Genomic DNA, 18,384 nt, shown 5'->3' with positions numbered 1-18,384 from the left:
AGACTTTAATATTTATATACTTTAAGGAAAGAAAAACATGAAACTAATGATCACGAGGACTTTTAAAAGGTTGTACAAAGGCTAAGGAGAAGCTAAACAAATTTTAAGATTTCTTTTTTGAAATAAATATAGAAAGAATAGTGGAGCATAATTTCAAAAATAACTTTGTTTTTCTTTTTATTTTTTTATTGCTCTTTTAAGAAAGGAATTTTTTATACACATATTTTCAAAAATCCAATTTTTTTCTTCAATTTTTTTCATTTTTATTATTTTATGGGTGAGGTATTAATCCATACACTTTATTCATCACTCTTTCTTAACACAATTCATTGCTCCTTCTTCCTTCTAAGGTAAGCGAGAACATTATCTTTGCTTGCATAATGGATAACATTAAGAACTTTGCTTGCATAATGATGACAAAAACTTGTTCCGAGCCTACAAAGAAACCAAATATTCCAACATGTATAATGGAGAGTTTGTAGTATAAGAAGTGTCATATATCCATAAGGATTTGGTAGAAAACAAAATGATCTAACTTGTTTGACCATGACTGAAACAACAAATGGATTGTATAAAGTGTAAAACAGAGTTAATTTATTAAAACAAAGCAAAATGCATAGTAAAACAATTTTTAATTGAAAATGATTGACTTCCTGATAATGAAAATATGTTGAAGCTTGACTACACCACCTTGTTCCTCTCTTATAATGGTTCAGTTATTAAATATGAAGCTTTAATTAATCATGTCATAGGGGTTTTCTTCGAATGTAACGCTAGGTCCATTCCTAGCACCTAGAGCCTATGATCACCAAACTTCAATATGCTTCATTAATGACTGCTTGAATGGATCACTTATATTAAGATCAAAATTCTATAATCAATTATAGCCTTAGATCTATTCTTGCAATCCAAAACCAAGAGGAAAATTGATTGGACCACAACTTGGAACCAATTCTCACTCAATCCCAAGCTAGTGAAATAAGATGAGTGATTAGTTCATCCAATAACAAGTATAAACCAATTTATAAACATGTAATTAAAAACATACATTCATAAATAAAACAATACTAATTACAAAAGAGTTTCAAAGGGTTACATCTCATTTCAACACTTTGGAGATTTAGATCCTCATGATGGATGAAAATAATTTAATACAAAGAAGAGACCTCATCTCCTAACCTTTTAATAATGTTCTTTAAAGTATAAAGGAAGTGTATGAGAAGACTCTCTAAAGCTTCTCTCAAAATCTGTCCAAAAGTCCCTTAAAATAGGGAAATAACTTTGTTTTCAGAAACATTCCAAGGCATGGCTTTAGCAATGGCATCATGGCTCTAGCTGTAGAGGTTTCCTTCCAAGGTGGGTTTCCTCTTTAGCCTAGACATCGCGTTTTTGTGTTGTAGCCCCTAAGATAACTTATATGAGAAGTGTTCTTTGTTGCTGCAGCCTCTAGTCCAATGTTTGAGGTTTCCCTCCAAGGTAGGTTTCTTCATGTGACTCAAGTCTCAAGTATCATGCTTCAGCTCGCTTAAGTCAGTTTGTTAGAATTTGCTTATAATTCCTCTATTTTCTTCATTTTTCTCCTTTAACTCTCTATGGTTTTCAAAATCTGTAAAATAAGTAAAATTGGGGTGATTTCAACTGATATTTAACAAAATTAAAATAAGATAAGTGCCAAATTGATACCAAAAATTAACTCATATTAAACATTTATCATACATCTCATTCTTTCCTATGATGTCTTTAAGGGCTACAAGTTCCTCAAAGTCAATTATCCTTTGAGAATGACGCCTTGACATCTTTTGTTTTCACGAATTTTCTTAACTCAAATAGGTTGTAATACTATACCAAGAGACAAGTCCCAAGAGAGGTGAGCCAAGAGGTTGCTTAAATACTAAGTCTCGCCTTGTTAGAAATGCCTTACACTACTAATTTTATCCTTTTTAAATCAAAATCACATTTGAAACCAAAAGACGTGACTCAAACAAGCACAAAACAAAGAACAAAAAAAGAAAAGACTTAAACACTTACTTAAAATCAGTCAAGGTAACAGTACGGGGCTTACTGAACAACGACAACAAGGAATGGGTTAAACTCAACTAGAAAGTGTATCTAGAGGATACAAGAAGCGTCTAAGGATAGTAGGAGTGATGAAGAATACTGCACAACCAATAGTGGGTGAAACTCAGTCAAGGTCATAGTAATGGAGGTTACTAAGTTGACAACGACAATCAGGAGTAGGTTAAACTTAACTAGACATTGTATCTAGAGGATATAATAAATGGCTAGGGTACCAGGAGTGGTTAGAATACTCACATGTACTTCAATTAAAATATAATGAAACCCTCTAAGTTATCTTAGAGGAGAACTAGATGTAGCTTAGTTGAGTGAACCAATATAAAATTATCGGTGTGTTATGTTTTATAATTATAAACGTACATCCTAAAGAAAATAAATTCTCAACATGCACGCCTAGTAACAGACGTCGTCTTCTAAACGCTAGGAAGATAAACAAGGAGTTAAGACTATAAAATTGTTCATCAGAACAACGCTTATAAAGTAAAAGATAAACAACTTATGAAGATCATTCAACCTCATCAACTATGATCAAGACATCAGCTTCGAAAAGTTGTACAGAAATACTATTGAACCCCTTTTTAGTGTTTCTCGTTATTTCAATTGGATATATAGATTTACAATTTGCTAGTTGTATGGATACAAGAAAGTTCACATTTGGTTATGTGTATCTTTTAGTCGAACGAGAAATTTCATGGAAAAGTGTGAAGTAGGATGTCAGTGTTGCATCCATCATGAAAGTTGAATTTGTGTTATGTTTTGAGGCCACGGTTCATGCTAATTGGTTCATAAGTTTATTTTAGGACTTGGAGTAGTCGGCAGTATTGTCATGCCACTAAAAGTTTATTGTGATAATTTTGAAACAATTTGATTTTCTAAAAAAAACAAGTAATCCAAAGGTGCTAAGCATGTGGAATTTTAACACTTTGATGTTAAAGAATAAATTCAGAAATGTAGATTGTGAATAGGACATGTTAGCACTGATCTTATGTTTGTTAACCCTGTAACAACAAGGTTATCGTTCAAATTGTTTGTTGGCCATGTAAAGAATATGGGCATAATGTATACTAATGTTTTTATTAATGTTTGTGACACATTGAGCTCTTTAGTGTACAAGTTTCTAAAGTTTTGCTTTCTTCTTTATGTATATGCATGCAAATTATGACGAAAAACATAAATTATGTTATTGCTTTTGAAAATGACATTACATTTGAACCTATTATGGACTTCTCATTGTAAAGTCATATTAAGAAAAAAGGATAATATAGTAATATATGGAAGGGAGCATGTGGATTGAGTGACACATATTGGGATAATTTTTTGTTATTTTTGTATCTTTAATTATGAATAATGATGGAACCAATTTATGTAAGGTCTTTTAATGTACTTTATGATTTATGTATTATATCATGAAATGTTATGATATCACATGTAAAAATATTAGAGTTAATTAATTATGTGACTCATGTGAAATATAATGATGAACCCAAATGTGATTTAATAAAATATAAAGACCAATTATTAATATGAAAAATTATAATAAAATAAAAATTGGAAGTAACCAATTTAATAGATATTAGTTAATAAAGGAGATTTAGGATGAGATGAATAAAGAAAGGTAAAGAGATAAATTATCTATAAATTGTTAATTTATTTAGAATAAATAAATAAAAATGTAGTGTTAATAGTTTATTTTATTTTATTTTTTGGTTTTTTCAAAATAATATGCAAACGTTTTCATTATGAAATCGATTAGAAAACAAGTGCATAAACTTGAAAATTAAAATTAAAAAACTGATAATATTTATGTCAAAAGGAGAGAAAAAAACAGTGTTATATTTTCTTCCCGTAAGGGAAAAGAAATTCAATGTTTGGTTATGTTGTGCAAAAAAGGGTATAATTAATTTGCACGAATCATGGGTTACCTATTTCAAAATCGACGTTGACATGATACAACAATGTCGACAAGTAGTTGTATCTTTTTTTTTTTATTTCCTAAAATTTATAATAACGAAAATATATCACAAAGCAATTTGACTCTTGACTTCTCGAAAGGTGGGAGGAAAATTTTATCAACACTTACCGTTTTTTTTGGTGACCTAAAAGAAATGTTTACTTAGTAAAATTAACTTATTCTCCTTAAGCCAATATACCTTATCTAATTACACATTTTACATGTAAGATTATAAATTTTGTTTGTACTGTTATTTAATCAGAATTGAAGTTACATATATTATTAATGTATATTAATATGTTCAAACCATACTTACAATATTACTACTTGTTATAGTTAAAAGTAATGTAAGATTTAAGTTATAAAAGACTTAAATGTTTTTCTTTTTGTTCTTTTTTCTTAACATGTTCAGTGTTGATATGAGATGTAATTTGATACTTTTTATTGTACTTAATGGTCTCACATAGTTTAATAAGATAATTTAAATATCTTTTTTTCATTTTTTTAAGACGTTTTTTTAAGGACAAAATAGTTATGAAACTCTAATGATGATACTCGACAAACTTGAGATTGGAACATTAACACACATCATGAGATCGATGATGAGGTTCTAAGACAAACCATCAATCCATTAAGCCCTCCATTAAGGATGAACAGTCATTCCTCGACTAGGAAGCTTGTGTTCTTACCACGCTCAATAGTCCACATCGCTTAGGAATCAAGGTCTAAGGTAGTTTAAATATTTCTTCCTCCTTCCACCCTCTAAGACACCTTTTAAAGATAAAATCGTGACGAAACACCATGCTTCAAAGTGGACAATATCTTAGCAAAGTGTCAACAAACATATTACATTGTCTAACTATCCACTAATCAATATATGTGCTTGAAAGGTTTTTACGTGAAATCTTATAAACCAATAAACTACTCAATGTGTGGTGCCAAAACGTTATAACCAAAGATACTAAGAGACTTTAAACTAGAAACTATTTAATGAGGATATTTGGGATTTTGATGAGGATATTTGGGACTATTTATAGGTCTAAATATAGTTAATAATGACAACTTTTACATGTAGTTTGGCTTTGTGAGTTAAGACATTACGACTTTGCTTCCAAATAACTATATGAAGGAAGATTTGGTTAAATTTGACACAACTCCCTGTCCATTATTGTTCACTTTTTTTTGACCTAAACTATCCTAAATAACTTATTACATCTTGACAAATTCCCATCAGACAATCACCTAAAAAGTCAACATAAATGTTTGTCCAATCACAGATTTCATGATCTACCTTAATTCAAGTGGTAATTAACTCAGTTATTGTTAACACACTTTACCTTCCCTATTAAATAATTGTCCCCAAACCAAGCTTATTAACATCTGAAAAAGCTAGATTTATTTTGATTAATTAAAGAAAGACTGATAGGAATAAGAAAAGGTGGTTAGTATATGAGAGAAGGAATAAGTGTAACTGACTATAACGAACTAACTGTCTAGGACAGTTAAGGGGGGGAGCGTGTAAGATTGTGTAAATACTGGCTGGTTAGAAGAGTTATGGGTGGTTGATTGTTTAGATTGTTAACGGGTACTTACCTGTTGAAGAGGGTTAGGCCTCTGGGTGCTGTTTGTAAAAACCGTTTACTGTGAATACAATTGATTTCTTCCAATCTTTCTGTGTTTCTTGGAGTGAAAGTGAGAATTGATATTAGGTTCCCAAGTCTGGAACCTAACATTTGGTCCGACCTACCGGATCCCCAATCAGAGTGTTATCGCACGTAGAGATGGAGGGAAGAATGGTGGTAGTCGAAGGGCACTTAGAGGCGGTCGAAGTGGCAATTGTAGAGACGAAAGCTGATACGGGGGCGTTGCGACAAGAGACGGCGGCGATACGCCAGGACGTCCAGGCAATCTTGAAGGCGCTTGGAGAACGTCACCGCAATAACCACGGGAAGCAACAGGAAGAGAGTGAGTCGTCGGTGAACGATAATGGTGGTGGTCCAAGCGGCGGAGGGGGAAGAAATGGAGACGGTAACCAAGGAGGTATGAGCCAATGGAGGAAACGAGTCGAATTACCAGTCTTTGAGGGGGGCGAACATTGGGTATGGATTGGCAGAGCAGAGAAGTTTTTCGAAGTACAGAAGGTGGCGGAGGAGGAGAAACTGGAACTGGCCTTTATCAGTATGGATGGCTACGCCGGAAGCTGGTTCCGATTCAGGCGAGAGAAAACCAAGAACTTTTCTTGGGATGGGTTGAAGAGAGCTCTTGGTATCCGTTTTGGAGGAGGAACACGAGGAACGGTGTATGAAAGGCTGTCAACCATACGACAGTCGGGACAGGTGGAGGAGTACATACGCGATTTTTAAGTTCTGGTGGGGCAGACGACCCAGATACCCGAGGAGCAGATCATGGGGTATTTCCTGTCCGGTCTGAGGGAGGAGGTGGGCGATCATGTCCGGCCACATGATCCACCGGATTTGATGACCGCCATGCGAGTGGCGAGGGATGTGGAGAAATTATGCACGAAGACCGGAGGAGGGTGGTTATCCAAGAATCAGAATTCTTGGGGGAAGGCGTCGGGTTCGGTGACGGTGCGAGGAGGAACGGCGGAAAGTGTGGGGTCTATTAATAAAGACGCGACACAGGGATAGAATAAGGGGCTGGCTACCAGCGGCGGAGGTGATCAGACTGTTCGCAATCTACCTTACCCGGAGTATCTTAAACGGAGGGAAGAGGGTCGTTGTTTCAGATGCGGCGGACCCTTCAGCCCCGGCCATCGCTGCCCAGAGAGGGGCCTCAAAATGCTAATTGTGGTTGAGGAAGAGGAAGAGGTCTAAGGCGAAGAAGTGTCGGAGACGAACCTTGCGACAATGGAGTTGTCGGCACTGTCCGCCGGAGGGCTGACGACACCCAAGACAATGAAGTTACGAGGACACATCGGACAAAGAGAGGTATTAATTCTAATTGATAGTGGCGCGAGCCACAATTTCATTGATCGACGGTTGGTGGAGGAACTGCGGATGACGGTGACAAAAACACAGCCGTATTTGGTGAGTCTGGGGGACGGGCAGAGGAAGAGAATCAGTGGCTGTTGCGAAAAGGTAGCGTTAGAGATAGGAGAGGCTCAAGTCGTGGAACGTTTTTACATCTTCGAGCTCGGAGGGGTGGAGGTCATCTTAGGGGTAGAGTGGCTAGCAAAGCTTGGGGAGGTGACGGTGGACTGGAGAGTTTTAACGATGAAGTACAGACAAGGAGATAAGAGGATAACTGTACAAGGGGATCCCACGTTAGAGAGGAAGGTGGTGGGCCCCGAAGCTTTAAAAAAAATAGATGAGGTGGCAACATGTTTTTTGGTCTGGGAGTTGGGCTTGTGCGAGACCCATACAAGCAGCCCAAAGTGTTCAGGCCTTACTGAAAAACAGAAGCAACAGATGGGGAATTTACTAGAACAACATGACGTGGTGTTCACGGAGCTTGAGGGGTTGCCACCTAGCAGGGAGACGGTGCATCAGATACACCTTAAAGAGGGAAGTGGTCCGATCAATGTCAGGCCGTACCGATACCCACATGTAATGAAAGATGAGATCGAGCAGCAAGTTTCGGAGATGCTCCGATCGGGGGTGATCCGTCCGAGCCATAGCCCGTACTCCAGCCCAGTAATTTTAGTCAAGAAAAAAGATGGCAATTGGCGTTTCTGCATAGACTACAGAGCCCTGAATAGAGCGACGGTGCCGGATAAGTTTCCCATACCGGTGATAGAAGAGCTGTTGGACGAGTTAGGGGGCTTCCTATTTTTCTAAGGTGGACTTGAAGGCCGAGTACCACCAAATCCGCATGGCCGAGAAGGATATTGAGAAGACGGCGTTTCGCACACACCAGGGTCATTACGAGTTTGTCGTGATGCCTTTCGGGCTCACCAACGCGCCGGCAACATTCCAGAGCACTATGAACCATCTCTTCAAGCCCTATTTGTGGAAGTTTGTGCTCGTATTCTTCGACGATATACTGGTCTACAATCGAACCTAGGAGGAGCACTTGGAGAACGTTGGGAAAGTCCTGTCAACACTGAGACGGGATCAGTGGGTGGCCAATCGGAGGCAGTGTGAGTTCGGGCAAACCCAAGTCAAATACTTGGGACACATTATCTCTCACAGAGGCGTGGAGATGGACGATGAAAAGATAAAGGCGGTGGTGGACTGGGAACGGCCAAAATCAGTGAAGAGTGTGAGGGAATTTTTGGGTTTGTCGGGGTATTATCGAAGGTTCATCAGGGACTACGGTAAAATTGCCAGGCCTCTAACGGATCTATTGAAAAAAGAAGGATTTACCTGGAATGAGAAAGCAGAGGAGGCATGGCAAACGTTGAAGACAGCCGTCACGACAGCCCCAGTATTGTCCCTCCCAAATTTTCAGCAACTCTTTCACATTGAGTGCGATGCGTCGGGCAAAGGGGTTGGCGCTGTATTGATGCAGGGGAAGAAGCCGATAGCCTTTTTCAGCAAGGCCTTATCTGAAGGAGCTCTCAGCAAGTCCATTTATGAAAAAGAACTGATGGCTCTGGTATTAGCGATCCAGCACTGGCGTCCTTATCTTTTGGGACAGAGATTCATAGTCCACACTGACCAGAGGAGCCTCCGGTATCTCTTGGAGCAGCGTATCACGACACAAAATCAACAAAACTAGATAGCTAAATTGCTGGGATACGATTTTGAAATCATATATAAGGTGGGGACTACCAACCGAGTGGCAGATGCGTTGTCCCGAAGAGATGAGGGGGTGAACGACGAAGATAAGGAGTTGTCGGTGATAGCCAGGCCCTATTGGCAAGATTTCGAAGAAGTAATGAAGGAGGTAGCCGAGGACGAGAAACTACGTAAGGTGATAGAAGAGATAGAGGTGGACCCAAATTCTCACCCAGCATACACGATAGAACATGGAAGATTGCACTACAAGGGGAGGTTGGTGTTGTCGGCGCAGTCTTCGTGGCTACCAAGATTGATGGCAGAGTTTCACCTAACGCAGATGGGGGGTCATTCAGGAGTTTACCGAACGTATAGGAGGATAGCTCAGTCCTTATTTTGGGTGGGGATGAAAAAGGACATTACAGAGTTCGTGGCTAAATGTCTTGTGTGCCAACAACACAAGTATTTAGCGTCATCACCGCAAGGATTACTACAACCCTTGCCCATTCCGAATGCAATATGGGAAGAGCTTAGCATGGATTTCGTGGTGCGGCTGCCTAAGTCTCAGGGGTACGACGCTATTTTGGTGGTGGTGGACCGACTGAGCAAGTATGCCCATTTCATACCACTCAAGCATCCTTATTCGGCAAGGACGGTGGCTGAGATTTTTCTAAGAGAAGTAGTACGATTGCATGGGATTCCAAAATCCATCGTGACTGACAAAGACCCTTTGTTCTTAAGCATGTTCTGGAATGAATTGTTCAAAGGCCAAGGGACGCAGTTAAAAATGAGCACCGCGTATCACCCGGAGACAGACGGGCAGACAGAGGTGGTGAACCGGGTGTTAGAGGGATATCTCAGGTGTTTCTGTTCAGAGCAGCCGAAAGGGTGGATGACGGTGTTATCGTGGGCGGAGTTTTGGTATAACACGTGCTATCAAGGGGCAATCCGATGCACCCCTTTTGAGGCTGTTTACGGACGAGCACCTCCCTCCTTGCACAGATTCATTCCTGGTGAATCTCTAGTGGAGGCTGTGAATCAAGAGCTTCAAACCAGGGACGAAGTTTTGAAACAATTGAAGTTCCATCTTGAGCGCGCGCAAGATCTTATGGTGCGACAAGCTAATAAAAAGAGGAGGGTTGCGAACGTGGCAGTAGGGGACTGGGTGTATTTGAAGATACGATCCCATAGGCAATCCTCGATGCCTACCAGACTCCACCCAAAGCTATCAGCCAGATACTTTGGGCCGTTCCGGATAATTCAGATGGTAGGGGAGGCAGCCTGTAAGCTGCAGTTGCCAGAGACAGCCCGAATACATCCTGTGTTCGATGTTTCACAGGTGAAAAAGGCAATAGGAGAACATCAGGTGGAGAGGGAGTTACCACCAGACCTACAGGCAAAGGGGCCTTCGTTTTGGCCCATGAAAATTTTGGGAAGGAGGCAGAGGACCGAAGAAGGAAGAAGTGTGCAGCAGGTGTTGGTCGAATGGCAACAAGGAGGGCCAGAAGGGGCCACTTGGGAAGATGAAATAACAATCAAGGAGCAGTACCCTGATTTCAACCTTGGGGACAAGGTTGATGATGAAGGGGGGTATTGATAGGAATAAGAAAAGGTGGTTAGTGTATGAGAGAAGGAATAAGTGTAACTGACTATAACGAACTAACTGTCTAGGACAGTTAAGGGGGGAGCGTGTAAGATTGTGTAAATACTGGCTGGTTAGAAGAGTTATGGGTTGTTGATTGTTTAGATTGTTAACGGATACTTACCTGTTGAAGAGGGTTAGGCCTCTGGGTGCTGTTTGTATAAACCATTTACTGTGAATACAATTGATTTCTTCCAATCTTTCTGTGTTTCTTGGAGTGAAAGTGAGAATTGATATTAGGTTCCCAAGTCTGGAACCTAACAAAGACAAACAATAAATATCATAGTTTCTTTTCTTCCTTACCTCAGAAAAACTTAAAAAGAAATTTCGAACATGAATTTTGATTTGCATGTTGCTTTTCTAAGATTGAATTGACCTTATAAAATCATTCATTAGATCAATTGGACTAGTCTTTATATCTTCAATCTTTTCAGTGTAACTCTTCTTGATTTCAATCTCGACAGGATATCTACAATATGCAATGACATACTGATATTTAAATCAGTATTCAAAAAATGGGACTCATTACAAATATGATTTTTGAAGATTTTACTTTGAGTGCTTACTGTCCTTATAAACCTATATATCCTTATAAACCTATATAGAAGATTAGAAGAGGCCTGGGTATATTATAATCACGATTATAATGTTATTTTATGTGTAATGTTGCTAACTTTGATTAGGTGATAATTCTCAGGGCCAACTTATTTGACATGAAACTATCCGAGAATAATTCAGCCGAAAATATTATTGATTTATTGAGAATATGAGATAAATTCATGCAAAAGTATTATTAATATGCTAGAACACATGATTAAGTAAAAAATAAAACATTTATCATTAACAGAGATAGAGCGAAGAGGATAAAAAGAGTGAAAAAAAAAAGAAAAAAGAAAATTAATTGTTTGAGATGATAGGAAAAAAACAGAAATATTTCAATAAGAAAAAGCAAAAAAAAAACAAAGGCACATACATGAACATGGAAATGTGAAGAAACATTGCCCTCTCTTTTCATAATTAATTATGCAATTACTGATTACTGTTTCATTCTCATTAATAATAATAATAACATTAATTATTTTTTATATTTTTGTAATTTATCTTTTAATTACAAAAGCGTAATTTTACCGAGAAAAAAACAGAGACTGAAAATTTAAAACAAAATGTTTCGTATATTTTCATGAGTAGAACTTCCCAACTAAAACATATCCTAACAGTGGTTTACTCTCAAAGTTGCCCGCCAGTATTATGGACTATATACGGCAACGCTATAACACATTGAAAGTAAATACGTATTTACATTCCTCTACGAACAATTAATTGATCATTAATATCTTAAATGACATTCAAGTGTGGCCATAGTAAACAAGGAAATACTAATCATTACTATTATTTTCTGATTTCACTTATTATATATTCGAATATACATTAAGGGTTATTCAAATTTAATTTATTTGTATGGCATGGCATACTTGATACTTATAATCATGATTCAAAAGTTGAATTTGTCCAAGTTACTCTTTGGAGCAAGTTCATCTTCCATAATGGGAATGGTTGAGATTATGTTTCAAATGCAACAAAATTGAGTCAAAAAAGCTTTATGGAGACTTGAGTGGTAACAAGAAATTTTACCGTTGTTGAATTTTGAGTGGCGCCACCACCCTGCAAAACTCAGCCCCTATGTCAGTTGAATCAACGACTCACTGTCACCGTGGACCACTGTATTTCTGAACAATACAATTGAAGCAATTTAATGCCATAATTTACATTCAGTGATATGACAGCATCATACATTGACTCACCCAGATTAGAATTTTAGAGGACAGTGCACGAGATATAAATACAAAGCACAAATGAATAAGCCCCTTTCCCACAAAAAGGCAAATCAAACCCCAACATATTCTTCTTCCAAACTTAACATGAATATTCACAGATGCTAAAGCCTAAATTTGCCATCTCCCACTAATTTATTAAAGAAATCTGTTTTGGTCTTTTTTTTCTAACACAATTAATGCCTGGTGGTGTCTCTACAAATTAAGTTACAATTAGCTAGTGTTTCACATCTAATAACATGAAACTTGCCCAGCCCAAATATACCTACTTCCTTCCCACGAACAATTGAAGCAACAAGAAGAAGGATCAGCATTTGGGTGCTGACAAACAAACGCAAAACCACAAGAAAGAATGTCAAAGTTTCAGGTTTCAGTTGTATCTGAGCTTATTACAGTCCCATCTTCCACTGAAGAGATTGGCAGTTTGCTTCCACAGTTCATCTTCTTCACATCCTGACTGGAGCAAATGAAGATTCTCCTCACCATACTACAGAATTCACTGCAAGAAAATATCACATAATCAGCAGTGTTACACTGTTTTATGTTATCTAATTATACTCTTTGTACTTTCCTCTCCAAAGCCTATCCTGAATTAGTAATATTGTTCCTACAACTTATTCTTTTGATAGAAACGTGTGTATCACTGTGTGATCCTATAATTGTGTATAATAGATACTCACGGCCATGGATCATCTCCCACAAGCATCATGTCACCTTCATCATCAGTGAAGACAATTTCCCACTTATTCCTGTGTTGAAGCTGTCCCTTTATGTCAAACATCTCCTCTAATTCATTTATAAGTTGATTATAACCATCCAACATTGTTAAATCTACAGCACGACCCACTGCAACACCCTGCATTTGAACCTTTTGGCAGGTTTTCAACATCAATTCAACACTCAAGTTAGAAAAAAGATCCTTTTATAGGCTTGGAATATGAACAACTAAACAGCTAACAATCTATATTCAACACCTTAGTGCGACTTCTAGAAATTTGCTTGCTCTGAGACTCCTTCGGAGACACTTGTTGCTGTTCTTGTTTCCTCTCCTTGGAAGAAGCCTTTGGTACCTCCGACATATGGCCAGCATCTGTTTGGGACAAGGTGCTAGTACATCCTTCAGTAGTAACTTTGGGTACATTTACTGCATGCGGAGATGCCTTCTCTACAGCATATGAGTTCCTAGAATGATCAATAAGATCAATTCCAAACAACCGATAACTTGTAGCAGTCTCAACTTTGCTCTCCTTGTCAACTTGGTCAAGCACATGCTCATTGTTCAATCTGGACGGATGAGGCTTTGAAACAGGCCAAGCTGAGACGCTCTTGCTATCATCTGTTGTGTCTTGAAACAATTGAGATGGACAACTGGAATGGGGAGACGATAGCCAACTTCCTTCGGTCTGATTCCTTAACATAGTGTTGTTGCTGTTGCTTTTACTATTCATGTCAGTTTGCATATGATGCCATGTACCAGTATTGTCATTCTGTTTGCTTTCGGCCAAAACATTGATTTGTGTCGTATCAGGCTGTGGCAGATCAGTATCCCAGAAAACAGAAGCAGCGGATGTTGCATCTAGTTTGAAAGTAATTGTTAAGTGTCAAACAAGACCAGAAAATAGATAAATATAGCAAATGAGTTATTACATATAATTACTCACCAACATCTGGAACTTCGCTGGATGGTCGGGGCCTTTTAGTCTTCACAATAGTGGGTTGAACCGAGGGTGTAGAAGAAGCTACAAATGGCTCTATTTCCCACGGTGAAACCCTCTCAGGTCTTGGAACAGCTGCAAGTTCATCCCATTGAACCTGGGGATTGACAACAAAAGAAAAGATAGGTATCATGATCACCAAAAAAGTAAGTAAACAACTGCAGATTGAAAGATGAGAATACCTTCAGCGATCGCCATTTTGAATTTTCCCAATGAGGAGAAATATCTTCAATTCCAACAATGGTACCCGAAAATCTGAACAACAACGTATTAGAATAGCTATGAAAAGGTCACGTAATAAACTATCCCGACAAATTGTACTACCTTTTGTCAGTCTCAGCGGAATCATCCCCCTCGAATCTCATCTTAAACCTCATGCCAACACCAAACTTCGTGCTCACAGCCTCCAAATACTTGTTCACTCCAATGATGAACTGGCTCGTCCTAAGAAAACAACTCATATCAGCAATCACCCACTAACTATTGATCACTGAGACATTTTCTAGTCTTGAAAAAGTAAAAGTTCTACCTTGGCTTATAATATACCACAAAAAGAGTCTGGGTTGCAACAGCATGAGAGGCAGTTGCAAGAACTCCCAGGTGCATGCTTTGACTGGAGATCACAGATGAAGGCATGCTACTTGCCTGGCGAGCTAGACGTCTAACTCCGACACGTAATTCCCCATTGTTCCCTCTACACATAAGATCTCAGTTAAAGAAACACTGGAATAGAAAAACTGAAAATATTTGACATGATCTTTTTATTACAAACCAAGATCTATGAACCATAAAAAAAAAATTAAAGAGATGAAAACATATAAATGTTTACCTCAAGAACACAAAGGTATCCCCTGCAACTAATCTTTTGGAAGTCACAAAAGTACTCCATCCAGTTGTGAGCAAGTGTCTGCGTGGCTGACCTGAAAAAAAATCAAAAACAAGGTAAAATCTGTAGGCAATCAGAAAGTTAAATCACTAGGACAGTAGAACTTAAGAAAACTCATCAATTCCCCATCTCCTTTACCTCTAAATATATGCTTAAACCGCCATTCATAACCATGAAGATCCTTTGCAACCAATTCCTGGGTTGGTGTTGGTTGGGACATATCCTATAAAACAAATCAAAAACACAGTTCTCTGAAATAAGGAAACAGGAAAGAGAACAGAGAAAAGAAATTCAACAAAAACAAAACAGATTGTAGTACCAATGCAGGAAGGCACTCAGTGGCATGTTTCCTGAGAACAGAGAAGCCACCATGGGTGCTAGTATCAGAAGCAGTCAAGACCTTGCAGAACGAGTGAGCCGGTGCCCTTGTAGGTTCAGCAGTGCACGGATCAGGACTTGAAGGCTCATCTTGCTAACATATTAGCACCATTAGAATCTAAACAATCATAGAGAAGAATCTAAGGTTGACCATGAAAATAAAAAGAGGCATTTACATCCTTACATTAGATTCCGGCACCAAAGTGATCTGCGCATAAACCTCATCCGTTTCTTGCTCAGCCTACAACATGCCAAATTCAAAGTAAGCATTTGTATGCCAAAACTCAAAGTTTAGGTTGGGATTCTCTAAAGCCACAGTTGCAGTCACATCAACAGCATTTGTCGGTAATTTTCCACAACATCAAGATTCACGACAAAACTGCGACCACAATCTCAATTTTAAACTTTTCACGATAATAGAAACTCCAAAACCAAGATGCCCCTTCCACCATCTTCTCACACATCCAAACAAGATTCATATTTTCCCCAAATTACCAACAAAAAAGAAGGATAATTACAAAAAAAAAAGAAAATAATTACCAGTAAATGAACGTTCACGACGCGACAAAGGATCTTCGTGGGAAGGTGCAGCAGAGGAATCCTCTGATTCAATTCCTGGTTGGTTGAAGCCTCTAACTACGCAACCACCACCACCAACATCAACAAATTAAAGAAAAACAAAATAAAAAATCAAAACCCACTCTACTATCTTTATTTTGTCCACAAATCTCTCAAAAATAGATGCTAAAGTAAAACAAAATTAAAATTTCACAATTACACACAAAATAAGAACAAATTATTTCCTCAAGCAACCAAACTCACTTGCTCCATGTGGCCTTGTGGAAAATAGAACACTCTCTGGCCAACACGAGGAACATCCACTAGTGGTCCCGCGCAAGCCTTCCATTGCTGTTCATACAGCTCATCCTCACCGTCACCAGAACCAACCACTGCTTCACCACCAGAAAAAAACAAAAACCACACCGTTAACCCAAACAACATATTAAGAAACCTCAAATTCTACAAAAACGTTGTTCATTCGACTCCCACCTTCGGCCGAAACATTTGACGCCCGGCTCAACATGGTTCAACGCAGGTCAACGCCCGAGGAAAAAATAAAATTTAAAATATAAATACTCGCCAAAACAACACGATTCGCTTTGTAACGCCTGCAGAAGAAACAATCTGAATCACCGAATCCTCTTTATTATCTCTACAAGATCCCGTTTCCGACAGCGTCCACCGTAAGAGATGACCAGTTACAGAGGCTGAAGCAGAAAGAAGAAGACAAAGAAGAAGAAGAGGAGAGGAAGAAGAAGAAGCAGCAGCAGAAAAAGAAGCGTTCCGTTGAACGACGCGCGGTGTGAGTAAGAGAGGATGGGAAAGGAAACGGCGTTACTCGGTTGGAATAATGAATGACCACTCTCCGTTGTATGGAGACCTTTTGTTTATTAATTTATACACAGTCAAATTTTGTTGCTCATTTATTTATTTTTCTTTTATTTTATTTCAACTTGTGGTGTGTCGTGTCATGTGTGTCGCTTCTGTGTTGTCTATTCCCACCAGACACAAGAAACAAGCCTATTTCAGTGGTTGTGTGACTTGTGTGTGTTAGTTGTTACTAGACATGCTAATTCTGCCCCTGCTTTCACTTTTTTACATCTACCAAATTATTTTTTTGGAGTTTCTTATAAAGACTAGTTTTTGTCCACTTTCTTAATTAATTACAACAAATTGTTATTTATATTTCAAAATCATTATTCTTGTTGTAAAAGTTAATCAAGACTGAGTTGGTGAGGATCCTGTTAAAACATACAAATTTACTGTCGAAGACGGACGGGCGGACGGTGAAGATGCATGGACCGGACGGACACTGCTGAATCCCACGAATCGAAGCAAGCTGCACTGGCGGGCGGCACAAAAATGGACGGTCGCTGCTCCACGCTCCAAACCGGGCGGACGTCCTCTTACTCCAGACGCTCGCTCTGTGCTCCAAGCCGGGCGGACGTCCTCCTACTCGAGACGCTCGCTCTCTGCTCCAAACCGGGCGGACGTCCTCCTACTCCAGACGCTCGCTCTCTACTCCAAGCCGGGCGGACGTCCTCCTACTCCAGACGCTCGCTCTCTGCTCCAAGCCGGGGGGCCGGGTACCTGCTAAAGGCACTCCGACGCTCAAGTCAGTAATATGACAGAGCGTTCTATAATGCATGCATGTGTTGTGTTCTAAGCAATCTGTCCAGAAATCATACCTAAGACCTTTATTTATACTGATTGTAATGGGCTTTTACCTTTTGGGGCCTCAAAACGCCCAATAATACCTTAATCTTTATTAAAGGCTTTAATGAGTCATTAGTATTTATGGGAATGATGGTTGGTCCGGGAGGTCAACCCGGGCAGGCGTTCAGTTCAGGAAGGACTGGACGTTCGGCAGTGATTCTTGGGCGGACGTGCCATCTTGGGCGGACGTCCGGTTCTTGAATGGCTGGACGCTCGGTCCATATTCCTGGGCGGACGTCCCATCTTGAAGGGGAGAACGCTCGGTCCAGTTTATTAGGCGGACGTCCCATCTTTGAATGGGTGGATGTCCGGCTCTTGAATGACTGGACGCTCGGTCCATATTCCTGGGCGGACGTGCCCTCTTGAGCGGACTAAATGGGTGGACTGGTGTTTGGATTAACCGCTCGCTCTATGCCGGGAGGACCTGTCAGTACAAAACTCAAAGTTAAATGTAAGCTAGTTGCATTGTTAATGTAAGAAAAATTAAACATCTTTTACGTTGTTAATTGATTCAAAATTAATTTTAGCATTTTTCACATAATTAAATTCAAAATCAACAAATCTATTATTTGTGTCATTTGTAATTAACGGGATTGTAATTAATATATATATATATATATATATATATATATATATATATATATATATATATAATTATAAAAGAGTGAGATCAAAACTGGACTAAAAGTAAATAATCTGTCTTTATTTGTGATCTTCATTTCATTTCCTCAATTGTGTTGTGATTGCTTAGATTTTCATACTTGTTTTTATGTCATTATAACAAAAACGAAATAAATTATTCAATTAGGATTCTTAATCATATTAATCAACAATTACGTTCTCGTTTCTTTCTTTCTTTTTTTCTTAATCCATTTTACACATATATAATCGCATTTAGTATTGAATTTCTTGGATTCCCCTAACTTTTATTACCTTTTAGTGTCAGTT

The 18,384-nt window shown here is 38.6% G+C and overlaps 1 protein-coding gene across 2 annotated transcripts; it reads right to left on the bottom strand.

Moving 5' to 3' along the window:
• Positions 1 to 12,088: 12,088 nt before the first annotated feature.
• Positions 12,089 to 16,601, bottom strand: LOC108347570 (auxin response factor 9). 2 transcript variants are annotated; one of them, XM_052868462.1, is made up of 14 exons: positions 16,210 to 16,601; positions 15,982 to 16,112; positions 15,700 to 15,795; positions 15,344 to 15,400; positions 15,101 to 15,253; positions 14,920 to 15,004; positions 14,725 to 14,815; positions 14,425 to 14,589; positions 14,220 to 14,339; positions 14,078 to 14,150; positions 13,842 to 13,992; positions 13,155 to 13,756; positions 12,861 to 13,048; positions 12,089 to 12,679 (listed from the first exon to the last, which is right to left on the bottom strand). In XM_052868462.1, exons 1-14 carry the CDS (start codon positions 16,241 to 16,243, stop codon positions 12,544 to 12,546), a joined length of 2,082 nt encoding a protein of 693 aa, XP_052724422.1. In that variant the 5' UTR covers positions 16,244 to 16,601; the 3' UTR covers positions 12,089 to 12,543. The 2 variants fall into 2 exon arrangements, with proteins under 2 accessions (XP_052724422.1, XP_017442390.1); XM_017586901.2 differs by having other exon boundaries at positions 15,982 to 16,109.
• Positions 16,602 to 18,384: the final 1,783 nt, after the last annotated feature.

This window comes from Vigna angularis, chromosome 9 (genome assembly GCF_016808095.1).
Source record: "Vigna angularis cultivar LongXiaoDou No.4 chromosome 9, ASM1680809v1, whole genome shotgun sequence".
Lineage (NCBI taxonomy): Eukaryota > Viridiplantae > Streptophyta > Magnoliopsida > Fabales > Fabaceae > Vigna > Vigna angularis.
Note: the sequence above shows the minus strand (reverse complement) of the source record. Positions and strands in the feature narration are given on the sequence as shown.

Coding starts and splice junctions, on each gene's coding strand:
- LOC108347570 (XM_052868462.1), bottom strand. CDS start 16,243: ATGTTGAGCCGGGCGTCAAATGTTTCGGCCGAAG. Junction 15,796..15,981: donor CACAAGGCCACATGGAGCAA/GTGAGTTTGGTT, acceptor GTGGTTGCGTAG/TTAGAGGCTTCAACCAACCA. Junction 14,816..14,919: donor GTTTAAGCATATATTTAGAG/GTAAAGGAGATG, acceptor ATTTTTTTTCAG/GTCAGCCACGCAGACACTTG.